Source organism: Phyllostomus hastatus, unplaced genomic scaffold, assembly GCF_019186645.2.
Source record: "Phyllostomus hastatus isolate PE091 unplaced genomic scaffold, TTU_PhHast_1.1 phas_contig_34, whole genome shotgun sequence".
NCBI classification, from domain to species: Eukaryota; Metazoa; Chordata; class Mammalia; order Chiroptera; family Phyllostomidae; genus Phyllostomus; species Phyllostomus hastatus.
Genome location: NW_025333857.1, coordinates 49,501,545 through 49,521,762, shown reverse-complemented (window position 1 = coordinate 49,521,762; position 20,218 = coordinate 49,501,545). Strand labels below are relative to the sequence as shown.

Genomic DNA, 20,218 nt, shown 5'->3' with positions numbered 1-20,218 from the left:
AACATCACTGGCGTAGGACTCCTGCCAAGAATGCACAACCTGAGTCTCATCATGGAGACACATTCAGACAACCCCAGGCGGAGGGGCATTCTACCAAGTAACCGAACGGGGCACTTCAGAAATACCAATGACACAGAGAACCAACCGAAGCAGGCTGGGGAGCTGCCGGAGATCAGAGGAGACTGAAGGCATGGCGAGAAAATGCAGCACACGGCCCATGGCGGCCTTGAAGGGCGTCATCAGGCCAACTGGTGACATTTGACAGTGGGTGATACGTTAGATAATATACTGTATCTTTGTTAAGTTTCTAGAATTTGGGCAAGCATGCATTTAGTTATGTAAGAGATCGCCTTGTTCCTAGGAAATACATGTGAGACGTTTAGGGGTGATAGGTCAGCATGTCTGCAACTTACTCTCAATGATTCAGGAAAAATGTCTCTACAGTATATATATCTTTTCATCCTCTGGGTGTCTTTTTCTCCTCTTGCCACCTCCTCCTCAACTCTCTCCCAGAGTTTCCCAGTTCTAACTCCGGAGCTTGGGTGGGATCCTCCGGACCACCCCTCTTAAAGCACTCTGCACTAGGAAACTGCAGGAGTCTCCGACGAGCCTCTGGATTGGCTGCATAGGGTCAGGTGCCCAGCCCTTATCCTGTCAGCTCTGGCCCCCCGTGGACCACATGGTACACAGCATGGCACTCCACCATAGCTCCCTAGTGGGGTGGTGGGTGAGAGGATCTCCTTGGAAGGGCGTGGCAGGCCCCGTGACTGGCCCAGACAGTAGATCTGTGTCTCCAGCTCCCCAAGTAAATCCCAGAGATACCTCCAGGCCTCTTGACCTACTTCTGTGCCTCATTCTTGCCCTCACTCTTTCAGCAAATGTTACAGATCCCTGCTCTGTGCCAGGCCTTGTGCTAGGTTCTAGGGGCACAGAAGTGACCCAGTTCTACCCTCAGGAGCGCCAACAAAGTTGGGAGGGCATGAAGAACGCAGATAACTTTAGTGCAGGCTGAGTCACGACCAACCAATGGAAGACAGTCAGCAGTGGCTGAGGCCCGCCCCCATGGGAACACAGGTGGGGAAAGAGGTGGCGTCTGAGAAGCCTCCTGGACAGTGTCACTGGCTGGGGCTCATGGGAAGGAAGAGGGCAGTCAGAGAGGGACCCCGAGGCTGGAGGGGTGCCCGGTGCCATCCCTGGGTTTCTGTCTGTTCTTTGCACAGCCGGACCCAGCGGGACGGGACATCTCCATCCGCCCTCTCCTGGAGCACTGTGAGAACACCCACATGACCATCTGGCTCGGCATCGTCTACGCCTACAAGGGCCTCCTCATGGTAGGTGCAGAGCCGGGGGCGGGGCGCAGGGAGTCGCTTCTCAGTTAGACCCTCTCCCCCAGGGGACCTCCATCAACATAAAAATAAACAGGCCCCCAGGACTAGGCACTTGCTGCATGCCAGGCTGGTATCTGCCTCATGTGACCGCAGTTCCCATAACAACCCCGTGATCTAGCACGAGCAACGTTCTGTCTCACTGAGGAATACCCTGAGGCTCTGTTTGCCCAGGGCCCTCCCGCTAGTGGTGGAGTCAGAAGCGGGGTTACAAGAGAGGAAGCCCAGACCCTGCAAGTGTGCCTCTGTGCAGCTGCCACCGTGCCGCCCCGGGAATGGCAGTCTGTGGACACCTAGCACGCACTCACATCCTGACTCTCACTGGCTTCTCTACATCCGTGGGAGGTTAGCGGCCTCGTCCAACTTTATGGATGAGAGTAAGGCTCGGGGAGGTCAGGGGATTTGCCAGAGGCCACCTGGGAACCTCCCATCTGGAACCTCCACTCTGCTCATTGGGTTAACATCAGAGGTCTCCTACCGAGCCACCTCACACAACCGTGGAATTTCAAAGGCAGGAAGGACTTGAAAGGTCAGCCCCACCTTATCTCGTCCCAGATTGATCCCTGAATCTTCTCTCCATATCCCGTGAAACTGCACCTCCACTTAAAGTCCCCCGCCCCCCACCCCAGTGACAGGAAGCTGCTACTACTCCCCCGTCAGATGTTTCCGCAGGAAAATGAAGCCGCCACCTGCCTCTGTGCGGCCTCCTCTTACTTGGAAGCGGGAAAGGAAGCCCTTCCCAAAGGCAGATAACTGGGATTCCTTCCGCTGCTCCCCTGCCTCCCGGCCTGCTCTGATCCCGGCCTGCTCTGATCCTCCCAGGGGCCACGGCAGAGGAGCAGGTGTTAGAGGACCCGGGCCAAAGACCGTCCCCACCTCAGGCTAGCTGAGCCCTTCTCGTGTTTCCATAGAGGTCCTTTGAGAACTACTGGGCGACCATGACCTGGAAGTGTCCACAGGAGGTGCCCAGACTGGAAACGGGACCTTGAAGACTGGCCTAAGGTCCTAGGCTTAGAGAAGGACACTTTCTGGGGACATGGTCACCAGAGCTGTCAGAAATAGGTGGCACAGACCCAAGGGCAGAACCGTTGTCAGTGGGCAGAGGGGCCGGAAGGCAGCCCTCCGGTCCCTGTGGGGCAGGGTTGTGTATAACAAAGCAGTGTTCACAGAAGTGGAGGAGCCTCTGGGAAGGCGTGAGCTCCCTGTCACAGGACGTGGACAACACCCATCACTTGGGTTTCCCCGGCCCTTGTCGAACAGAGTGACACTAGACTCTTCCCGGGATCCCTTCAGCCTCCCTGTCCTCGATCCTGATGCCGTGAAATTAGATTATGTGACTCAGATTGACTCGTAACTGGATTGGTCTGTAGTGTCTTGGCCGTTCATTATCCTCCCCACCTACTTCCAGAAGTGGTTGGAGGTGGCAGTCTCTCCTCCAGGGAAGCTAATGCCCTCAGTCAGAGCACGTCAGTAAAACCGTGTTTGACAGCACAAATGTGTGACTGTTTCCAGCGCGTGCGGAGAACTGTCCGCAGCCCTCCTGGCCCCTGGGGTTCGTAACTAAAAGCCCCCCTCTTGGCCCCTCCTGCTCTGGAACCTCGGACTCTCGGGGCCGGAAAGAGCGCTCACAGCCCTGGGTGCTGCTCCACCGTCAGCAGCCTCAGCCCCACAGACCACCGTGCGCATCCCCAGCGAGTGCTCTCTCCCCACGGCTTCCACGCCTCCGGTCATGGGGAGCTCACCCCCTTCAACGCAGCCTGTGCCAGCCGTGGATGGCAGAGCAGTTTCCTGTGGCTGCCCTAACAAAGTACCACAGACGGGTGGCCTCAAACAACAGAAATGTATCCCCCACAGTTCTGGGGGTCTGAGGTCAAGGCAGAGTCGCGCTCTCTCCAAAGGCTTGAGGGGAGAGAGCTTCCTCGTCTCTCGCAGGGTCTGGTGGCCCCAGGAATTCCTCGGCTGCTGGCCTCCTTGCTCCAGGCTCCGCCTCAGCCTGCACACGGCCTTCCCTTCAAGTCTGTCCGCCTGTGTCTCTCACAGCGACTCTTGTCATTTGATTTGGGGCCCACCCGGATAATCAGGGTGATCTCGTGTCAAGGTCCTCAATCAGTTTTATCTGCTGAGACTTTCTCCGAATAAGTTCACATTCACGGTTTTCATGGATTAGGATGCAGATATATCTTTTAGGGCCACCCTTCAAACCACTATGGATGGGTCGCTTTTCTAGAAAGTTCTCCCTTACCCTCAGCTGACATCGGCCTCCATGTAACCTGTGCCCGTGAGCCCTCACCGCCCTCCTTGAAGGCCTGTAACAAGCTACTCTCCGCTTCCTCCTGGCACTCTCCCGAGATATGCAGCCAGCCAACAGGCCCACAACGCGCCCATGTTTCGGGATGGTCTGGTGGCCCCCTGGCAGTGGGGGCAGAGAGGGGGCACGCAGACCCCCACCCCTCAGAGAACAGAGGCCCGGCCCCCAGCCGGCCCTGACTCTCACTGCTGAAGGACCCGGCAGGTCCCCTCACCCCTCCCAGCCTCCGCTCCTTCCCCTATGAGCCTCAGGCAGCCCCCCCAGGCCCCTGTGGGAGGGCAGGGCACAGCCCACGGGACCCAGCCCACGGCCGGCTTCCACAGCCGTTGGCTTCCTCTCTCCGTCCGGTGTCTGCTTCCTGGGCCTCTGGTTCCCCATTTTAAAAGGAGTTTTTAAGAACTAAATCGGTCTGTGAGATAACACACCAAGAAAAGGAGAGGAAAACAACCACAATTCTACAACATACTACCAGTTACAAAATGGCTTTCAAATTCCGTACAGGACATTTTCACTACAAACTGCTCTCACCTCCGCCCTCTCGTCTCACCCAGAAGGAAGCCCTGTGAGACATTATTATTCCTGTTGTTGTTATTCCCATTTCACAGATACTGAAACTGAGGTCCTGGGTGGCGAAGTGACTTGCCCAGAGTCACACGGCCCGTGGGCAGCAGAGCAGACTCCAGCCCCTCCAGCCCTGTGCCAGCACCCCTTCTGCTCCACAACACTGTGCTGACCCAGCACAGTGACCCCCAGCGGGCCCTCACTGTGACACCAGGTGGCCCGTGCAGATGTTGGGAGCCCCAGCTGCAGTGATGCCATCAGCAGGGAGAAGGGCCTCTGAGGGGAGGCCTCCTGCCAGTGCTGGGCTGCAGCTAAGCCCCCACACCAGCCGGCAGTCGCCCCAGCTCTTCCTCCCTCCCTCACCACCGGTTCTGCCCTGCACTTCCTCTGCACTTCCTCTGCAGCCTGCCCACCCCTTCGACCACCTGTGAAGATGAACTCCCTGCACCCTGCTTCAGATTACATTTGAGTTCTACCCTGCTCAGTTCTGCTGACAGATATTGGTTAAGATAATAATAATAATAATAGTGGTTAAAGACATAATTAATTTGTTCATTTCCTTCTCAAGCAAGCAATCTAGGAGAGGTGTAGAGGCTCCCAGCAGCTGAGCTCCTTGCCTCTCATGGCTCCTGCATCTTCCCCATGCTGCTTCCTCATTGTGGTTGGATGGCTGCTGAAGCTCCACCCATCACATTCCACTCCATCTGTTAGGAAGGATCCTTTTCTTTAAAGACCCTTCCCAGAACTTGTATGCACTTGTACATACTATATGGCATTGGCCAGAACCTAGTCGTGTACAGACTAGGAAATAGAGTCTCTCTTCCAGGTAGCTATGTGCATTGTGGGGGCAACAGAAGTCCCAGACACAGGGGCTCTGCCTGCTTTACTAGAAAAAAGACTGGACTGAACTTCTGCAGACGCATTCCACTTTTGCCACCATACTTCTCTGTGGCCTTGGACGAGCCCCTTCCTCTCCCTGGGCCCCTGTGTTCTCTATAGAATGAGGGAAAGGGTTGAGGTCATGTCTGGTCTTCCCACTATGGCCTTCCCTTCTGTGGGTCTGTGCAGGAACCAGGGGTGGGGGCGTAGGACGACCGGACAGCTGTATCACTCCCAGTCCGCACCCCCAGATCCACCCCGGGGCCACGAGTGGAGACAGACCGTGACATCCAGAAGACCTGGTGGACAGCGAAGCCCCAGGCTCCCTCCCCGCAGCCGCCCCCCCCCCTTCCCGAGCAACCTGCAGTTCAGCTGGGTTGCTGCTCAGAGCAGCGAGCGTGTGCCGCCGCTCGGAAATGACCTTCTTCCCTCTCTCTTCACCGTTTCAGTTGTTCGGTTGTTTCTTAGCTTGGGAGACCCGCAACGTCAGCATCCCCGCGCTCAACGACAGCAAGTACATCGGGATGAGTGTCTACAACGTGGGCATCATGTGCATCATCGGGGCCGCCGTGTCCTTCCTGACCCGGGACCAGCCCAACGTGCAGTTCTGCATCGTGGCCCTGGTCATCATCTTCTGCAGCACCATCACCCTCTGCCTGGTGTTCGTGCCCAAGGTACCGGCCTCGCCGCCGGGCCTCCCGCCCTGGCCCCCGCAAGGGGGTCGCTGACTCTTTTCCACGTCCTAAGTTCTGCACGTGCTTTTGTTAGTGATGGTCACAGTTCGCATCACAGAAAGTTGGGGAAATGCAGAAAAGTAAAAAACAGATTTTTCAGAAATCTCACATAGGCCCACCACCCCAAAATAATCACTGTTAATGTTTTGTTGGGGTTTTTTACTGTTAATATTTTGGATGTGTTTCTTCCGGTGCTTTTTTAATAACTAGACATTGATGCTTTTTTATATATAGCTGTGATTATAGCACAGATATTGCTTTGTAGTTTGCCTTTTTCACTTAATTTTTGTCCTTTGCGTTCCCCCGCCTTTATAACCGTCATCGGGGGGAAGTTCCATATGTACCGGCCCACTTAGTCTCTCACTGGTGAGCACTGCCGTCGTCTCCAGGCTTTCTGTACTGTAAATAACATTTTTTCTACATAACACGTTCTCCTTATTTCCAGTCATTCCCTTAAGATAGAGCAGCAGCCGTAGTATCAGTGGGTCAAACGAATGATCATCTTAACAGCCACTTACATTTTTCATTCATCGGAAAAGCTGGCCTTCAGGACCACCCTGTGAGGTGTTTTTCAGACATCATCCCACCCCACAGCAGGCTGGGGAACCGGAGGCCTTGATCTCCCGGGAGCCCGAGGGGAGCCGGCCCTCGGCGGGTCTGCTGGGTCTGCTGGGTCTCAAGGGCAGAGACGAGCAGGAAACAGAGTGGAGAGAGAGTGTCTGCCCAGGAGGAGGATCGGGGAGAGGTCACTCAGGCTCCTTCCTCCCCAAGAGGCTGGCCGAGCACTCACCTGTGTCCCCCCTGGGGGCCCGTCAGCCCCCAAGCAGTGTCAGCTCTGCCCTACATGCCTCTGGCGTGCCCGCCCTCCTCCTCTGGTTGCCAGCACCTGCCCGGGCTCCAGGCCGGTGCCACGGCTCCTCTGCCTGCACCCAGAACATGCCCCGGGAGCCTAAGCCCAGCTCCGACCGTGTCACTCGGCTCTGTCACCCTCCATAAGTCACCCTCTGGCCCTGCACTGCCCTTCGTCTCCTCCAGTCCCTGCAGAAATCCCAGTCCACCATCCAAACCACCCTCCTCCACGAGCGCCCTGAGCCCCAGGCCTCCCTGTGAGGGCGAATGCCGCTTCTTCCCCCTGGGATTCCCTTATGCTCACCATCCTTCCAGACCTTCCGCAGAGCTCAGCCCCTCCCCTCCGGACCACGAGGTCCAGCCGGCCGGCCGTGAGGCCCCTGCTCTGCAGGACTGAGCCCAGAGCCGGCCTCAAACCCCAGATGTTTCTCGACTAAAGGAGTAAGATCAGGGTCAAGTGGCAACCTTTTCTCTAGCATGTAAATGGCTTTGTCAGCAATAGAGCTACTCACTAGTCACTCATCAGTGGCTCTAACAGGGAGAAGCCATCACTTCCCTCCACCCTGTTGTCGTCACACTGTCACCCTCGGGTTTATTTCCCACACCTGGGTGAGGCCTGAGGCAGAGCGAGGCTCAGCCGGAGCCAGGCCTGCGGGCCCTCGGGGGGCTCTGCAGGATGGTTGGGGTGGCGGAGGAATCGGGGTCCAGGGACCAGACCTGCACTGAAAGGAAAGACACTGAGACTCGGCGAGGGAAGGGGCTGCCCAGGTGGCACACAGGGGGGATGGCAGGCAGTCCTGTGTCCCCTCTGTGGCCCCGTTGCCTCCAGTGCAGGACCTGCCGGGAAGGACTGGATGGAGGAGGGCCGTGGGGATCTCTCTTCACACCCGCCTCTGTCCTTTCAGCTGATCACTCTGAGGACAAACCCAGACGCAGCCACTCAGAACCGACGGTTCCAGTTCACTCAGAATCAGAAGAAAGAAGATTCCAAAACATCCACCTCAGTCACCAGCGTGAACCAAGCAAGCACATCCCGCCTGGAGGGCCTGCAGTCCGAAAACCACCGCCTGCGCATGAAGATCACAGAGGTACCTCCCGAGGCACTGCCGTCGGCGGCCTGTCCACCCACCGGGGTCCCCGTCGGAGCCCCCCCGCAATGCGGGGACTCCCTGGCCTGCCGCTGCCACCACACCTCCTCCGGGACACCCCTGCCTTGTGGCTGTGCAGTCCCACCTGCTGCCACTGTGGCTGTAAGAGTGTGGGGGGCGGGGACATGAACTATACAGAGGCCGTTACTCAGAATCTGGCAGAAGTTTATCTATCGCCCACCTGGGCCAGGTTCTGGGGGTCCGGTGATGCCCTGATTCAAATTGGACATCCCCAGAGAAAAAGGCATTCCTAGAGATCGGTGAACTTCCAGATTAGGGTAGTGAGTTGGAAAACCTCAGTTGTACACCTCCTGTGTGGCTCCTTCACTGCTCACACAGGACACTCACTTCTGACACTTCTGGTCGCCAAATGTGTGTGTGTGTGTGTGTGGGCGGGGGGTGTTCCCCACACCAAGCACTTCCCTGTGGCACCAGCTGGGCGTCTGAGAGTTTAGCTCATTTTTAACTGTCTACCTGGGGACAGTGTCAGATCCCACAACGCCTCTCCCGCCCCACTTCAGGGGCCAAGCACAAGCCGTAGGTCCCCGGGTTGTCCTTAGCTTCAGTCTGACTTGGCTGCAAATCGGAGCACCCCAGCGTCCCCTCCTCAGGTTCAAATACTTTGCTAGAGCAGCTTATGGAACTCAGGGAAACACTTACAAATGTAAGTTTATTAAGGGGTCATGATAAAGGATACAGAGGAACAGCCACATGACGAGACACACAGGGCAGGGTCTGGGAGGGCCCCAGGCCCGGGAGTTCTGCGCCCCCGGGGCTGGGGTGCATCCTCTTCCTGGTGCAGAGGTTCGTCTGCCGGCCGCAGAGCTCTCCGAACCCGGCACTTCTGGGATTACTGTGGAGGCCCCACCAGGCAGGCCGGACCCTTCATGAAGTCCGTTTTCAGCCCTTCTCCCTTCTCAAGGAATTGAGAGTGGGTCCGAAAATCCCAAGCTCCTAATCACAGCTTGGTCTTCTGGATGACCCACCCTCCCCGGGAGCCCACCCAGAGTTGCCTCATGAAAGTAAGAAACATGCCTGTCACCCAGGAACCCGCAAGGGTTTCGGGAGCCCCGTGTTGAGAACCCAGGCAGCAGAGGACCGAGTTGATCTATTGTTTGCCCAGTAGCTCCCTAACCGTGTGCTGCTCCTCCAGGTTTCACTCTCCCTGCACACCCCGCAATCACCTGCATCTGTGGGATGTATCCGGAGAGGAGGAAATGAAGAGAAACATTCGGGAAAGAGAGATCGCGGCCGCAGACCTCCCCTTTGTGCGGAAGGTCCTTAACTGGGGCCTCAGTACTTCAGAGAGGCCCAAACTAGACTCCTCTGTGCCCAGACAAACCTCAGATCCTGCACTTCCTATACCAGGGAGGGGAAACCAAATTACCTTCTTCTGTCCACCCCTCCCTTCAGGTCAGGGGTTGGGGCTGGGCCCACGGCGCCTGGGCCGTGTGTTTAATAGAGGAATTCTGATTCAGTGGGACAGCAGAGGAATAAAGGGGAGTGTGCTAGTTAGGATACCGGCTAAGTCTCCATAACAAAGAAGCACCCAAATAAAGTTGCCCAGGGAAAATATACATTCATTTCTCTCTCACATAACAGTGCTAAGGAGAGAGGCCCAGATGGGCAGCAGCTCTGCTCCCCAAGGTCAGAGGTCGTTGCCGGCTGAGACCCCTTCACTCTGGCCTGCCCCTCCCCAAGGCGTGTGTTGTCCTCAGCTGCACAGTCAAAGCCGGGGGAAGGCACGGCCTGTTCTCAGTCTCAGGAAGGAAAGAGGGGAAGTCCCTGCAGGGGACTGCCTTTCAAGCAAGTGAAACAAAACTGTGCACATCTGGGGTTCGCTCCAGGCACATGGACAAGAACTCACACGTCACCCTCAGCCACGGGGAGGCTGGGACCTGCAGTCTCCAGCTAAGAGTCCCGAGGAACAGGGTCGTCAGGTTAGACACAGGATGCCCAGTTAAATTTTAACTCCTGACAAACAGCCAATCATATTTTTCAGTGTAAGTATGGCCCATACAACACTGGGGATATACTTACTCTAAACACTTATTCCTTGTGACCTGAAATTCAGATGTGATGGAGCATCTTGTATTTTTAGTTGCTAATCTGGTCGTGCCCACCATGGGGGCTCCAGGAGCCTGCCACAAAGACCTCCCAAGCCGGCTGCTAGGGCGGACAGCCCTCCGCTGCCGCCACCGGAGCACAGCGGGGAAGCTTCCTGGTCCTCGGCTGCACGTGCTCACTCCAGCCCTGAGCGAGCGCTCCTGCAAGGGAACCCAGACCCCACGCCGCTGTCGGAGCCCTCTGCGTTGGGCTGGTTTTCTGGAGTTGAATCACGATCTGGCTTCCTGTTGCTTCCACCCTTTGACCCTAGCCTTGCCTTTTGAGTCCCACAGAAAAGGGTCTCTCTCCTCCTCCTCCACGTGAAAACTTATTAAACAACTCACGGCTGTGCTCTTGACATCAGAACAGCACCTTTCAGTGTGTAGGGTCCCCTCCCTTATATTGCAGGTGCAGGCCCACTCCCCTCCCCAGCTCCGTCCACTCCCCAACACGCACCCACTCCCCAGGCTCTCGGGGGCTGAACTGACCAGGGCGTGCTTCTGGGTTTTATACAGGGTCTAGCACAAATAAGGCCCCCGTTTTATTACAAAATCTTTTATTACAAAGTCGTAAGCTTGCACTTCTGTAACATAACAATGTCACACTCAATACACCATATGACCTTTTAGGTGAAATGTTCAAATTAAAACTATAAATTATTACACCCGTATTATTACCCTACCAACCACACTCAAGCAGGCATTACTTTGGCTGGACCCTGGATAGCCTGGGGGTGACAGGGCTCTATCCTGCTTAACCCTTCTGAAGGCACTGCCCCTGCCCTGCATCTGTGACAGTGTGAGACCCAAAACTAACCGGTCCTGTAGACCTGTCCCGCCCTGTACACCAAGGGTTCTGCTAGTATCCATGATAATAATTACAGGAATATTATAGTAGTAGGTTGCTCATACTATGTGTCAAGCACTGGGCTAAACTTTTATTATATTATCTCATTTAATCTTCACAAGATCCCTGTGAGGTAGGTACTGTTACTACCCCATTCCACAGATAAAGGAACTGAGACTCACTTCTCACCAGCCAGCTCTCAGCCAGTAAGGAGCAGCCCTGGGTTTGCCCCTGGCGCGTCCAGCCTCAGAACCTGCGCTGTGATGCTCTCCCCCCACCCCGCCTCCCTGGCTGCTCCCACAAGGCACAGCCTGCACTGGACACATCATCGCAAAGCCCAGGCCCCTCTCTTCACAGCTTCTCCTGGGACAAGAGCCGGCAGGGGCCTCCTGCGTCTCTCCCCCAACACACAGCAGCCCCTCCGGCTCTCAGTGCCCAGCCCGAGGCCCAGACCTGTAACCCTGTGTGTCACTTCTTGCCTCTTGAGGCTTGGCTGCTGGGCCAGAGCTCTGACTCAGATGGAGCCTTTGCCTTCTAGCTGGATAAAGACTTGGAAGAGGTCACCATGCAGCTGCAGGACACGCCAGAAAAGACTACCTACATTAAACAGAACCATTACCAAGAGCTCAACGACATCCTCAGCCTGGGGAACTTCACCGAGAGCACAGGTAAGAGGAGGCGGGGCTCCTGTAATGGGAGGGCCTGGGGATCGGACCCCAGCCACCAACCTCCCGTTTGACAGATGAAGAACCTGGGGTCAGGGAGGGGCAGGGCTGGTCTGGAGTAGACAAGCAGAGCGGAAGCATCTGCAGCCCACACCCCTGTCCACAGTCCAGGGTCCTCCTGGAGCCCCACTCTGCCTGGAGCCTGGGCTTCTGTTCCTCGAACTCTTGGGCCCCAGGTGCTCATCTGTGCACGTGGCCTGCCTCCCCATTGTTCTGACTGGGGTGCGTTGGTCTAACAGAGCACCTGCTCTTCTCCCAACAACGTCCTCAGTGTCCGCACACCCGGTCAATGTGCAGGGAAGGAATGGTCAATGTGCAGGATCAATGGTGCAGGGTCCGGCACGGCCCTGGGTTCCCAGCCTCCTGGGAAATGCAGGCTGAAGTAACACCAGTCATTTCTCGCCTACATTTCGGCAAAATTTTAGAAGGTCACCACTGTTGGTAAGAACATGGAAATGAGTGTTCTCCTGCAATGTTTGGGAAGCCAGTCTGGCACTCTCCCAACGTTAGGTGTGAAACTTCTCACCCAGCCATTCCACCAGCGGGAGCCTGCCCTTGGAAATGCTCCCACGTGGACAAAGATGGAGACGCACACTGTGCACCGCAACATTATTTTTGGGGAAGAAAAACTGGAATTAACTGTCACTATCTGGGGTAGTTTCACTGAATATGATACAACCAAACAAGGCGCACCACACGGCTATTAAAAAGTGAGGGGGTCTGTGTGTGCGGATGTGGCCAGACCTCTCAGTGAAACGCGGGATGAGGACCAGCATTACAAGGCGTACAGATGCACGTGTGTGCGCGCGCGTGCGTCTTCTACAAAGATTTGGAAGGACACACACCAAAGCCATAGCAGTCTCCACCTGTGTGGAAAGGGGCCGGTATGTAGGGAGGACGGGTGAGAAGGGAACCTTTACATTTCATTTTTATGTACTTCTCTGTTGTTTGTATTTCATCATTTGCATATATTCATTTCTGTATAAAATTAATTTTAAGTCAATGAAAAATCTTTTTCTGATCACATAAGTAGTAAGTATTCTTATAAAATTATAATTGATTTTATTGTATATAATATAATCAGTATATTATAAAAGCAATATTATAAACTTATTATACAAGACATTTATTGTTTAAAATTGTTTAAATTGAGGTAAATAGCAAGGAAATTGAAAGAATAAAAATGATTCCTAGTAATTTTAGTATCTGGAAAAGGTGGACATTGAATACATTTCATCAGGAAAAATGGGTAGCCATTTGGAAAAAAAATGTTAGATGCTTACCTCACCCTTTACACAAAAATCCAAGTGGATAGATGATTTAAACATAAAAGGTGAAACCATGAACATGCTAGAAGAATTCATTTTACGATCTCAGAGGAGGGAAAGACTTCTGAAGTTTGATGCCAAACATGAAAACCACAAAAGGCTCACAAATCAAACTACAAAAGAAAATTTTTTAACAGTGCAAATGCCACCATAAGTACAGTCAAAAAGTGAAACAACAAAGTACTCCAGAAAGTGTTACAGCTCAGGCAACAAGCTCTTGTCCTTGTGTCTAAGGAGAAATTATATGTCATTGTATACGAAGTGTGTATCATGGTATGAAATTTAGTGAGGAAAAAGACCCAACAAGCCAAGGGAAAGGTGGGCACAAGAGCCCTGAGCACGGGAAACAGGCAGTCTGTGCGCTTCTGAGGAGATGCTCAATCCTGCCCTTACTGAGGGGTGCAGATCAACCCCGCGGTGACACCGTGTCCGCCCCTGAGACTGGCCACGTTTGGAGATGAAAGCGTTGCAGAGAATGGAAGGAAACAGGTGGAAAATCGGGCATTCTCAAACGCTGCTGGTTGACACAGAAGTTGCTCTGATCCAGCAATTCCACTTTTGGAATTTCTCCTCAGGCTATCTGCCAGGCAACTGTCATTACACATGACACTTAAGTTTTATGAAGTCGCTGTGAGATGTGAATTCGTGGCTCCTGAACCGCCGCTCTCCGGGGAAATGCAGGCTCAGTTCCTGCAAGTCTGTCACGGGTTGGCATTTTTGTCAACGGATCAGTACAAACCCTAGTCTATGTGTGTTTGACTAAAAACACCTTATCTAATGTGTATTGGTGATGCGCTTACATCGAACTCACAGCCAGGAGTGCCACCACCTATGCCTGAATGAACACACATACTTGCTCCAGGCACATCTCAGCTCGGGGGCACTGGGCAGCCCCTCAGCATGCAGCTGGGGCCACTTTAACAGTGAAATCACCAGCATGAAGCCCCAAAGTGTGAAAAATGTGGCCCTAAATAGACCACAAAAAAACACTTATCCACAGAACGAGGGCTGAAACAAGAAGACAGAGTTGACCTCACGGGGGATGTGCGTGTCCGGCAACTCCAGTTTTCCAGTGCTTTGTGCGTGTCAGCAAATGACCACGGAAGCATCACCAGTACTGACTTCGGGACTGCAAGTAGACTTTAGCGAGGGGAAAGCTTACAAATGCAGACGCCATGAATAAGGAGAACGGACTGTGCTCGCTCCATGGGTGCAAAGTGACACGCGTGAAGTTGCGCACTGCAGGGGAAGAAGGAAACACTCCAGGTGAGTCCAGGTCTCCCAGCAGGGAGCAGGCGTTCATATCTCAGACTCCTTTAACTGCCCGCAGGTGGGCCGAAGCACAGAGCGGGTCGACAGCAGCCACATCGTCATCTTCTGTGGACATACAGTATTTTTTTGAATGGAGGCCCCATACGTACCTACTAGGATGTAGCTGACCCATTATTACTGAACAGATTAGGATCAGTTCCTAATACCCTAAACAATACTGATCCGAACATCTCGTACGCATCTCCACGCAGATCTTTCATTGCTCCCTGAGGATGATTCCCAGAAGCGGGAATTCTGAGCGGAAGACATACGCACTCCCCACGGCGTTCGATGCTTCCTGACAGCGCCCTCCGGAAGGACTGTGTCCATTTCAGCTCCCACCAGAAGATTACTGTTATTATTATTATTTTCAATTCTTGTAAAATATACCCTGAAGGTTTTTCTTTGTCATTACATCCCTGTGTACCAGTGAAAAGGGCCTTCAGATTAGAACCTCTGATGTCTGTTGCCTTCATTGGTTGACACGATCCCCCCACCTTTTTCTTCCTTGGAGAAAAGGAGGGCACAGGGCACGCCCACACACCTCTGCGGCACGCCACTGGGGTCCCTGGGCGGGGGCTCTCAGCTCTCCGCCCTGGTCCCGGGAGAGCTGTGGAAGAGACCGAGGCTTGGAGAATGCAAAGAGATGTTGGGCTCCTTTGCATTGTCTCTCCTTGGGCAGCATCCTAAAAAGAGTGTATTGTCGGTTTTTAGAAATCAAGTTAACATGATGCATTATGGTATTGTTGTTTTGCATTCAGATGGAGGAAAGGCCATTTTAAAAAATCACCTCGATCAAAACCCCCAGCTTCAGTGGAGCACAACAGAGCCCTCGCGGACGTGCAAAGACCCCGTAGAAGACATAAACTCCCCAGAACAGTAAGTGCCTTCCCCTTGGGGAATTACTGCCAGAGAGCACGTGACTCCTGCAGAACAGTTTACAGTTTGCACCATGTCGGCAGGTGCGTTCCTGCATCTGCACTCCACAGCAGCCCCACGCGGCAGGTCAGGTGCTCCCCTTACAGATGAGAACACTGGTATTCACAGAAGGGAGGCGACTTGTCAAAGCTCACCCTGTTGCTAAGGATCGGAACTCGGGTCTAATATCAAATCCCATGTTCTCCACTGTAGCACACTGCCCTTGTGGTGTATGAAATTTAATCTTGCTAAGTGTGTTTACTTAATGATTTACTGAGACCTACTATGTGTCAGACGTAGCAGTGAAGAAAACAGACAAAAATTGCTTCCTTCATGGAGCTTCCAATCTATCTGGTAAAACAATAACTTAATTTAAAAAGCAAAACCTGGTATCTTAAATGATAGATGCTTTGGAGAAAAACAGAGCAGGGAAGGGGGTTAGGAGTGTAATTTTAAATAGGGCAGTCGGAGGAGACTCAGCAAGAAGGTAGCATCTAAGCGATGACCTGGGCATCTCGGTTTGCTTTGTTCCCACTGGCGGTAGTTAGTTCTTCCCAGCTCACAGCAGATGGGAAGCAGAGATTAGAAATGTCAGCCCTGCAAATTGGCTCCTGGGAAGTGACACTCGGTGAGGAACCAGCAAAAACAGCCGAATCACCAACTGCCGAGTCATTGGGGGCCATTCAGGGTTAGAGTGAATTGCCTCTCAAACTGATGAGCCCCAGGGCTCACTGGCTTCCAGTCCAGAGCAGTCACTGAGGGGTACATGGCCCGTGTCGGCAGCTCACCTCTCAGCTCCCTGCACTACAGTGCAGCACCTTGATGGTGAGATATGGGTACCTCATAGGTCCCTTGGACTGAACACAGGGTCAGCACCAAGCAGGGTCTTGGCAAGTGTCTGTTGAGTGAATGAAAATGTAGGCAGGATCCCACCGGCCAGCAGTGCTATGGCTCTGACAGCCACTCAGATGCTCGCCTTGCCCAGCTAGATGGCCCCACGGGGAAGGCTCGGACAGGCCACCCTTTCCCGGGTCCGAGTTTATCTTCAGGCCCTTTCTCCTGGACTCTCTGCCCACACCATCTGGCCTCAAGGAAGTGATCAGTGATACAGCTTCAACTTTCATTTCAAACTGAGGTCCCCGACACCCTGACCTCATGAACATCTGTGAAGTATCTCTTGGGAGAAGCCCCTCTGGCCAGCAGGTCCACAGGGAGTGGGGCAGCCCTGCGTCTGTCCCCTTCCATCTCAGGTCCGCACCAGCACCCTCCTACCAGTCCAGGGCACAGCGTGCGGGGGTCAGGCAGCCCCTGTGGAGTGCCTGGCCTGCCCGACAAAGCTCAGTGGGTTAACAGAAGCAGGAGTCCCACCTTGCTTTGTTGCCAGCTTGGTTTCCATGAGCAAGTTACGCAAACTAATCTGCATAACGGGAATACTGCCTTTGCCTCCTGGGTTTTTGTGACAGTCTGGGTTTCATCCCGCCTACGTGGCCAGGCACTGGGGACACAGAAGGCCTAAGAATGCAGGGGAGGCAGCTCCCCAGCTGCCACAGAGAAGTGCACACAGCGCAGCTGAGCAGAGCAGGGCTGGTGGCCTGGGCACATCCCCCAACAACCAAGGGGACTTCCCAACCCACCAGTCAGGGTGAAGGCTGATGAGAGGCAAGTGCCGGAGGTGTGGCAGGAAGAAGGGAGTCGGGAGGCAGCTCCCTTTTCACTCTGCTCCTCCGTCGGTCACACAAATCTACCTGCTGGGTCGGGGTTTTCTGGCTGCAGCTCAGAAACTTACTGAGGGCTCTGGGAGCTTAGAGGAGGAAGGGGCTCGCTCTCTGAGACAGCAAATACAAAGAACTGGGCTTTGAAGGAAAAGCAGGTCATCAGCTCGGGAAGTAGACCAAGGCTCTCCAGGCTGCGGAAACGGCACGTGTAAAGGCGCAGAGAGTGGCCACGAGCAGTTTTGGGGGGGCGGAAACCAGCTACCAGAGGACAGCGTGCACAGAGAGAGGAGGGAGAAGATTCAACTGGGGAATTTGGCAGGAGAGAGATCTTAGCCCTGAGTGACCTTCTCAGTGATGCTAGTCACCAAAAGACGCCCAAAGACCAGGAGGGAACCTGCTGGATTGGCCCAGTGAGCAGGGCTGAGGTCCTGGGCGGGCAGGAGAGGCAGAGCCAACTGGGAAGCACGGATCGGCTGGGAAGCCTTTCAGGGAGGACACCCGAAGCCAGGTCCAGGTGGGGGCTTGCAGGAGTAGAGAATGAGAACTGTCTGCGTTTGCAGCAAAGCCCTGTTCTTAGGGATCACCAGAAGCTCCAGAAACATCCTCCTTGCTTATCGTCTCCCTGGTTATTGCCAGGGTGGTAGTTGGCACAGGTGGGCCCGCATTAAACACCTGCTAGATGGTGAATGGTGAGATGAGAGGATGGTCAGATCTTGAAATCAGAGAACACTATGCTCCTACCGTCAACCTCTTAGCCAGAGCAAGTCCAAGGAACTTTCCAGTGAGCAGCCAGATAGCCTTCGTTAACTCTCCTCTCCCTCTCTCTCTCTCCCTCTCCCCCCTCCCCCACCACCACAGCATCCAGCGCCGGCTCTCCCTCCAGCTCCCCATCCTCCACCACGCCTACCTCCCGTCTATCGGAGGCGTGGACGCCAGCTGTGCCAGCCCCTGCGTCAGCCCCACCGCCAGCCCCCGCCACAGACATGTGCCACCTTCCTTCCGAGTGATGGTCTCGGGCCTGTAAGGGCGGTAGGCCTGGGGCCGGGGCCTCCCCCATGACAGAACCACACCGAGCAGAGGCGTCTGCTGCAGGAGCACGGTCGGATCTGGCTGCGGAGAGGCGGGGTGCCGCGGCTGGCCTCGCGGGGCTGCTTGGGGGCCCTCGGGTGGACGGGACGGGCGCACCTGGCACCTGACCTCGCGCCTTATTTGTGAAGTTTTTATTCTTTCACAAAGAAGAGGAGTGGAAATGACTTCTTCCTTCGTGTCTGCAAACAGGAGAAACTGGGATGTTTGAAACTTTGAGGAAACAAGAATCCTAGACAAGGAAAGAGTCACTAGAACTCCAGCTAGAAGTCACTGAGCAGCCTTGGGAAGAGAAAGGGCTTCTGGGGACACGGCCTCCACCTCTGCACACACGTCACTGGCTGCGGGCCCCCCGGGCCAGCCCTCCTCCCCTCCGGGGAGGGAAGTGGGCAGGGCAGCCAGGCCCCCAGCTGCCAGTGCAGCCCACCCCAGCCTTCCTGGAACAGGGAGCCTGCAGGAAGGGCAGCCAGGCACAGCTCCGCGGTGGGTGGCCGGGCCTGGGGTGCGGGAGCAGGCTGAGCGATGCCTCCCGGCGGGACCTCACTCTCTGATAAATGCCACACATCAACACAATAACACGCGTTCTGGACTGTGGGGATTTAGGGCACGTCACTGCAGACACACTCTGCAGCATTCACCGACAGTCGGTCACGCACCCACCACGCTGGCCATGTCCTTGTGTTTGCATCAGGTGTTCCCGGTAATAAGGGGGGCCACCTGAGCCAATCATGGAATGTCTGTTCCCAGCATACACAAAAAAGAAAGATTGTGCACTTTAACCTCTCTCCAGGGCCCAAGGGCTTGCCGGGTTGGTTTTCCCCCACTGACTTTGTTTCTAACCAAAGTGAATCATGGGCATTCTTCTAGAAGACATCCCTGTAGCAGCAGGGGAAAGAGCTGCCAGCTGGGGCTTCCCTCAGCTTCCAGAAGGCAGCCTTCAGTCCAGACAAGCCAGTGAGCTGTGCCCATGGCGGTCACAGGGGTGACCAGTCAGCACACTGATTCTCATTCGTAAGCTCACCCTTCCCTTTTCACTGAACCCCAAAGAGCACCGGCCTGAGAGTAAGACAGACCTGGGTTCAAGTCCTCACTCCACTGCTGACTCCCTCCATGACCTTGGGCAAGTCGTCAGTGTCTCTCTCAGCCTCAGTTTCCCGCCTCCAACAAGTTAGGGTTGAAATAACACCCATCCTGCCTACCTCACAGGGTCGCTCTGAGGATCAGAACTTGATCTTGTGCAGGAAAGCTTCCGATCACATGCGAAGCAGCCCTGACCCGTGAGGTATCAGGATGACCATGACCTTCAACCCCCACATCAGCCAGGGGAGCGACCCAGGGAAGCTCCCAGCACGGCCCTCTGCCAGGATCAGCCGGCCGAAGAGAGGCTCCCCATGACTTTCGTGACATTCCTAGACAGGTTCACCCTTTGCTAGAGAAAGGCTGAACGACAGCGTCCGGGACATCCGCACAACCGAGCAGCCGCTCACTCCCTAGAGAAACCTAATGGCAGCTTCAACAGGCAGGCAATAATCTCCTCCCAGACCCCCAAAGTCAGGACCACGCTGCTGTCACCACCAGGCTTTGACAAAAGGGCCCGCAGGAATCTTAACCGTCGCCTACATTTCAAAACACTCTATTTCACGTAGCATAGCTTTCCTCTCCCCTCCCCCAAAGAGAGGTTACGGAGGTACTGTAGCTTTTAGGGGAAAAAAAAAAAACAATGTTAACACATCACAGGTCAAGTTGAAGTCATTGTCTGTTTCGGCACTAAAAATCGGTGTTGTCACTCACTGTGTATTACCAGTATTTACTTGCTTTCTTGGTTTCACCAACATCAGATTTAATTTAAAGGGCCACACTAATTTTTCAAAGAGAAGGAGACGATTCATTGTACATAATGTATACACACACACAAACACCTGTAGAAATATTACTCCAGCGTAGCAAGGGAAGAAGAGACGAAAGCGCCGGCCAGTCGGCGGGAGCTCGCGCATCTGTGACCCGTTGTGACTCCTGAGCGTGCACAGTCTTCTAGGCTAACCCACGAAGTACACTCTCTGTCTTGACGATACTGTAGGTTCGCCCATTTTTTTTTAAATTTCCCTGCAAATAAGACCCACAGAAGTGACTCTAGCTATGTACCGGTCTGTTCTTTTCTACACAGCAAACACACCGTCCATCTCCAAAAAGGCTTCAGCCTGAAGGTGTTTTCCAATGATGTTAGTGCACAAACGCTTTAAATTAGACTGGAACTGCCAGAATCCAATGTAAATGAGGAATTTCTTGAACCCCTATTGCATGGTATCAATTTTTAATAAA

The 20,218-nt window shown here is 54.3% G+C and overlaps 1 protein-coding gene across 1 annotated transcript in view; it reads left to right on the top strand.

Annotated features, from left to right (window-relative positions):
- GABBR2 (gamma-aminobutyric acid type B receptor subunit 2) overlaps positions 1–20,218 on the top strand; it is a 329,379-nt gene extending 309,161 nt beyond the window's left edge. The window contains exons 14-19 of the mRNA XM_045840918.1: positions 1,221–1,331; positions 5,583–5,807; positions 7,622–7,804; positions 11,355–11,484; positions 14,942–15,059; positions 17,672–20,218. Coding sequence (XP_045696874.1) covers positions 1,221–1,331; positions 5,583–5,807; positions 7,622–7,804; positions 11,355–11,484; positions 14,942–15,059; positions 17,672–17,837 — 933 coding nt within the window. The 3' untranslated portion in view covers positions 17,838–20,218. The remainder of the gene's footprint in view (positions 1–1,220; positions 1,332–5,582; positions 5,808–7,621; positions 7,805–11,354; positions 11,485–14,941; positions 15,060–17,671) is intronic.